This window comes from Sinocyclocheilus anshuiensis, unplaced genomic scaffold, assembly GCF_001515605.1.
Source record: "Sinocyclocheilus anshuiensis isolate Anshui unplaced genomic scaffold, SAMN03320099.WGS_v1.1 scaffold444, whole genome shotgun sequence".
Classification (NCBI taxonomy): Eukaryota; Metazoa; Chordata; class Actinopteri; order Cypriniformes; family Cyprinidae; genus Sinocyclocheilus; species Sinocyclocheilus anshuiensis.
In genome coordinates, this window is record NW_015555739.1 from 532,387 (window position 1) to 538,894 (window position 6,508).

The following is a 6,508-nucleotide window of genomic DNA, read 5'->3' on the forward strand; positions in this document are numbered from 1 at the left end:
AACTTTTTTATTTTAAAAACAAACAAGCAAGCCCTGTCCAGATTTTAAAAGTAACGCAAAAGTAACGTAACGCATTACTTTCCATAAAAAGTAACTAAGTACCGTAATTAGTTACTTTTTTATGGAGTAACGCAATATTGTAATGCATTACTTTTAAAAGTAACTTTCCCCAACACTGCTGTAGAGTAATAATAATAGTCTATGTTACTCTTTAACACGCTTGACGCGCGCACGCACACTCACGCGCACGCGCACGCACAGAAGACGGAAATGCGGCGGACGTCGGTGATGCTCGCGCGGAGCTGCAGGATTGTTACAGTGAGTCAGTTTATACAGTAAATATGTTTTTGCTTTACCGACATTGAGCGGCTGTGTTCGTGTTTATTCGGCCTCTGTTCGGGATTACTCGTGTTCGTTTGTTTATTTTGTTTGGTGCTGATGTTCGCGATCTGCCGCGTTATTTGCTCTATAAACGGATAGTAAGTGTGTTGACAAATAAACATATATACAACTGGATGGATTTAAGAGCTGTAATTCGTGTTAAATCAGACTAATAAGCGCTTATTACAGGAGAGGGAGTTTCGCTATTCGACAGCGGATTACGGAAGATACACTCTAATGCCATGAAGCATTATTTTATCATCTTATAAACTCTAAAAAGAGTCTGTGTGTTTGGCTCTGTGTGGCCCGCTATGTTTTTATTAGCTAATACAACTTCCGCTTGACAGACGTGTCAGAATATCACCATGGTAACTATATTTTCCGCCAAAGTTCCACTCACAAAAAGTGTATTGTTAACCACGGTCTATGGATACAGTCATGTATTGTATCGTTGTATTATCACATCAGCCTGAGTAAATGCAGCTGAGCGGTTTGAAACCTCAAAATAGGAAGCTGGTAATACAGGTGTGATGGTCTCTCTGTTCAGGACTCTGTTGCTGGGGCTCTGCTGGGCTCGTGATGATGGGGAAGTATTTCTTCAGCGAGACAGACATCAAGAGCGCGTGGGAGCAGGTGCTGGCGGCCTTCTGGCAGAGATACCCCAACCCATACAGGTACCGAAACCACACTCGATTCAAATGAATAGCTCACCCACGAATGATGTTTTTCTGTAAATGTGCTCACCTGCAGGCCATCCCAGATCAGGATGAGTTTGTTTCTTCATCAGATTTGGAGAAATGTAGCATTGCATCAGTGTCTCAGCAATGGATGCTCTGCAGTGAATGGGTGCCGTCAGAATGAGAGTCCAAACAGCTGATAAAAACATCACAATAATCCACAAGTAATCCACAGCACTCCAGTCCATCAGTTAACATCTGGAGAAGACAAATGAGTTACAGAAAACGCTAGGGATGCACCGATATGAAAATTTTGGCCGATACCGATAACCGATAATTCTTTATTTTTGAAAGCCGATAACCGATATGTTGGCCGATAAATCTATATCCAAATTTTTATATACTTTTTGAGAGCCTGATTACAAAAAAGGTCTCATCATTAAAAGCCACATCCCAAACACTTCAACATAAGCAGCCTAGTTTGAACGGTGTACGTTTTAAAAATAATTTTACTCTCCCATTACCAAATTTAGTCATAAAGTCTTACAAATAAATAAAATAATGCATAAATAATGCAAACAAGTCATTGGACATCATTACACGTGTAAAGAATCAAAATGAATGCGCCATAGATCAATAAAACGGAATAGCCTCTGCACGGACAATAATTAAATGATTTTAATTACTAAACCATATTGTTGATGAAAATAATAAGAGAAAAATACAAGTGGTTGTTATTATTAATAATGTATCAATGATTTTGAAAAAGTAACAAATTAATACCACTGTTTTAAATAGCAGCCGTTTGAGCTGCGCGTGCTGAAGCTGAAGAGCTGAATGATACCGATATGGTGGCCGATATATCGTGCATCCCTAGAAAACGCTTTTATGAGTCCATAATAACGCTTCCTCCAGTGAAAAAGTGCATCTGCTGTTGTCTCTCACATCAAAATCCAGCCACATATGTGTTTAGAGCTGTTTAAACGCTGCTTGATCTGTGCAGATTTCTCTCCTGATTCAGCCCAGAACACTTTTTCATTGGAGGAAGCGTTATTATGGATTCATAAAAGCGTCTTAATGCTGGATTTGTTTCAGCTTTTGTCTTCTCCAGATGTTAACTGATGGACTGGAGGGTGTGGATTACTTGTGGATTATTGTGATGTTTTTATCAGCTCTCGTTCTGACGGCACCCATTCACTTGCAGTGAGACACTGATGCAATGCTACATTTTTCCAAATCTATATAATCAAACCTATCTAAATCAATGGCTTCTCTGTTGTTTTTATCTGATTGTCTTGTGCACTATATGACACTGAGCGTGTTTCTCTCAGCACTCATGTTCTGACGGAGGACGTACTTTTCCGCGAGGTGACGCCGGATAACCTGCTCCTGTCCCGGCGGCTCCTGACGAAGACCAGTCGTCTCCCTCGCTGGGCGGAGCGTGTCTTCCCGGGAAATCTGTCGCGTTCGGTGTACATCATCGAGGATTCTGTGGTCGACCTTGGAAACAGGAGCCTCACGACGCTGACCTGGAACGTAAATCACGCTAAACTAATGGTACACAACACACACTCACACACACATTAACCTTTACGCTTCATTTAGAAACATGCATTGAGGAGCAAAAATTAATGAAATTCTTAAGAAGATAAGTAAGTTAGTTACTTCAAAAACAGCGATTTTACACCTCGTTGCTGAGGAATATAATGTAGCGATCTAGTATCTAGGCTATTTTATCAATAAAAGTGTGTGTGTGTGCGCAGTAGGGCTGTCAAAATGGCTGAAAATCTAAATTCGAATTTTGTACTTAAATATTATCAATATTTGATTTTAAAATGCTTAATTTCAGTTAGGGGGGAAAAACCTTTTGGCTTCTCTCCTGAAAATATTATGCAAAATATTACTAATGCACGTTTATTCAAAGTGCATACTGTTTAAAATAATGTTTATAAGCCAATTATAATTAATTAAGTTGCTTAAACAACTATAAACAAAACAGCATCATGTATGTATGTATGTATGTATGTATAGTTTAATACAAAGGACCGAAATCGCACAGAGTACAATTCTCATTTAAAAACATGAGTTGTTTTTAACTTTGTTTTTTCAAAGTTAAACTTGCATTCATTTTACATGGCTTTGTGCCATGTGACATTGTGCATCTTGTGCGAGACGCGAGTGCAAAGCTGATAGATGTCCCTCTAGAAAATATGATACGGCTTGGTTTCAGTTTTGACGTAAACAAGATCTTACCTGCGTTGATTGTTCTCTTTTACTGCAATATTCTGAATGAACAGTGTAGCAACGCTGCATCTAGTGGCTTCAACTTGATAAGCTAACAAAAACATTATAATGCAACGACACTTACATCGTCATCGCATCGCGTGTGCCGCTGATAAGCTGCCTGATGCACACCTAAAATTAGAATGCAACGAATTTTGCAAAATCAATAACAAACTATATATAGAGATATTTAAAAATACTAAATTAATTTAATAATAATAAATTATTAATAAATTCATAATAAATGTACTAAAATAACGAAAACTAAAATAAATAAAAAAACTATGTAGACATGTTTTAAAAAACGAAGTAAAACTATAACTGACATGAAAACTATATAGAAATTTAAAAAAATAATAATTATAAAAATGACAAAAAACACAAAAATAACTAAAACAAACTATTTTATTTCAACATTTTTAATTTAGTTTATCTTGATATATTCAAATAACTAATACTGGAAAAAAATCAATAAAACCCTATATATAGACATATTTAATAATAATAAATTCTGAATAAATTGAATAAAGATAAAAACTGTAATAGTATTTTAATGAGACCAAAATCAAAGACTTCATGAATGGATCCTATTGTGACAAACAGTAATGCTGTCTATCATGATGTGCACTAAAATGTGTGTGTGTCTCTCTCTGTGTGTCTCTCTGTGTGTGTGTCTCTCTGTGTGTGTGTCTCTCTGTGTGTGTGTGTCTCTGTGTGTGTGTGTGTGTGTGTGTGTGTGTGTGTGTCTGTGTGTGTGTGTCTCTGTGTCTCTCTGTGTGTGTCTCTCTGTGTGTGTGTCTGTGTGTGTGTGTGTGTGAGTGAGTGTGTGTGTGTATTACCAGCGTGTGGTGGAGCGCTGTGTGTTTGCGGGCGATCAAGACCGGCCTGTTTGGACACAGATCACCAGAGAAGCCTGGATCTCTTCAGGAGTCTTTGGCCTCTCCAGACCCATTCAGGTAATGCCACAGCTGAGCCATTAGCAAACACACACTGCGGTTCAACGCAATCTGGGTTTGAGTCTGACCTAAAACAAGCAAGAGCAAAGATGACGAGACACTGGAAATGGATGTAAGTGTTGTGTTGATATGAATGGTCAGCATTATGTTGTAATACTGTATTTGTCGTCCTGCAGGAGTTCGGTTTGGCCAGGTTCAGGAGCAATCAGGTGAAAGCGATGAAGGGTTTGGAGCACGCACTGTCCAATCTGCAGAGTAAGAGCTCCGGTTATATACACTACAGGCCTGTTCACATCGAGAACAAACATTAGCAAAACATGGAGAAGAAAACACACAAAACTGCCAACGAAAGGTCCACAAAATTAGCTCATATTTACATGATTCAGTGCAAAATAAAACCCATCAGACAATAAAGACTTGAGACGTTAAAGAAATTAATACAAAAAAACAAGTTATATAGGAATGCATCACGCTATAATGTCAATCATTAAGGTTTATTGTTAACAGGTACAACTTTTTTTATAAAATAGTGTTTTGTACATTATGGTTAACAAATTAAAACCAGTTTTGTTACTTGAAATAAACTGAAATAAAAGTTACTGAAATTATATATATATATATAATACATTTCAGCTAGCTGCCAAGACAACATTCTCATTTTAAATTTACTTTAACTTGATGTACTAAAATAACTAAAACTAAAATAAATAACTATATAGAAATATATGAAAAAAAAACTAATAAAAATGACAAAACCACACAATAAAATTACTAAAACTTAATTGATAATTAAAACGGAAAATAATAAAATATAAACTCACTCAAAATAATAAGAAAAACTATTATGGTATCTCGATACTAAAAGACGTAATTTCTTATTTTAATTTAGTTTTAACTTCATGTACTGAAATAACTACAACTAAAATAAATAACTGTATAGAAATAGTTTTTGAAAACTAATTAAAATGTCAAAAACAATAAAAATTACTAAAACTTTAGCTAAACGTAAAATAGAAAATATTAAAATGTAAACTGATTCAAAATACTATAAAAGTATCTCAATGATACTAAAATAACACTGGTGTAGAAATACTGTAAACAAAAAACACATTCCCATTTGATCAAGAACTGCTTTCCAACTAAGAGAAATATAGTAAAAAAACAAACTTTTTAAAAATAAATAAATTGATAATTTACATACATTTTTTATATAAATATAAATAATCATTTATATAAATATTTATGATTTTTTAAAATATATATATTTCTTTTATTTATTTAAACATTTTATTTAAATAAATAAAAGAATGGTGTGAATAGGCCTTTATCCTATCATAATCCTGAGTCATATTTATTTGTATAGCGCTTTTTACATACACAATGTTTCAAAGCAGCTTTACAGAAAATCATGATAATGTTCATAATATCTTAACATCTTCATGCCTTATAGTGCATTTATTAGTTTAGAGCTGGACGATAATATAGTGACATTTTGTGACTTTACAAGCAATTGCAGTTATTAATTCTTGACCTTAACACTCGAGTGATAAGTTATAAAGACACGTGTTTCATTACTGTAAAAGAAAAACCACACAACAGATTAAATTATCTCAGTGTTAGTTCCTCTTTCCATTGCTGTTTATCAGTATTACATCTGACACCGTGAGAGTCTTCTGTAGAAGATGAAAAATAACAGAAAGTGTGTTTTACGATAATCCTGCCGTTTCATCATGTTTTCTTCTGTGTGTCCATCATTTCAGAAGCATCGGCCGTGTGTCCTGGAGATTCTGCCGAGAAACACAAAAACCTGAATTCAGCCTCCAAAACCCAGAAACCTCAGCAATACATATGATCAGTATGAACAAAGAGTGAATTTCATGATCATATCAGGTCACCCCAAAAAATCAGAACAAAATCAAACGCATTTTTTAGGAATTTTACAATTTGTTTGATCAGAACATTATTTTTATGACAGTTACATTTCCCCCAATTCTCATCACTGCTATGGAGATTATTTTAACCGTGAAGTATTTATTTATATATCATTGTAGCATTTGTTGTACTGCCTTTAAGCTGATTTCAATTTAAAAACGAAGTCACTGTATTGCAAAACTGTTTAACTATAATACAGAAAGAAATTATTACAATCACGACAAAACTGAGTTTATATCGCAATTCTGAGTTTAAATCTCGCAAAACTGAGTTTATATC

At 34.9% G+C, this 6,508-nt stretch overlaps 1 protein-coding gene across 1 annotated transcript; it reads left to right on the forward strand.

The window, feature by feature from the left end:
* The first annotated feature begins 256 nt into the window (after positions 1-256).
* On the forward strand, positions 257-6,502 carry LOC107673167 (PRELI domain-containing protein 1, mitochondrial-like). Its single transcript, XM_016466665.1, has 6 exons — positions 257-318; positions 929-1,055; positions 2,390-2,615; positions 4,184-4,297; positions 4,474-4,552; positions 6,058-6,502. The coding sequence occupies exons 2-6, from the start codon at positions 961-963 to the stop codon at positions 6,147-6,149; spliced, it is 606 nt and encodes a 201-aa protein (XP_016322151.1). The 5' UTR covers positions 257-318; positions 929-960; the 3' UTR covers positions 6,150-6,502.
* Positions 6,503-6,508: the final 6 nt, after the last annotated feature.

What these genes read in the sequence shown, in the direction of transcription:
- LOC107673167 (XM_016466665.1), top strand. Translation starts at nt 961, where the DNA reads ATGATGGGGAAGTATTTCTTCAGCGAGACAGACATCAAGAGCGCGTGG. An exon ending in AGATACCCCAACCCATACAG is followed by an intron (nt 1,056 to 2,389) that starts GTACCGAAACCA and finishes TGTTTCTCTCAG; the next exon opens with CACTCATGTTCTGACGGAGG. An exon ending in CGCACTGTCCAATCTGCAGA is followed by an intron (nt 4,553 to 6,057) that starts GTAAGAGCTCCG and finishes CCATCATTTCAG; the next exon opens with AAGCATCGGCCGTGTGTCCT.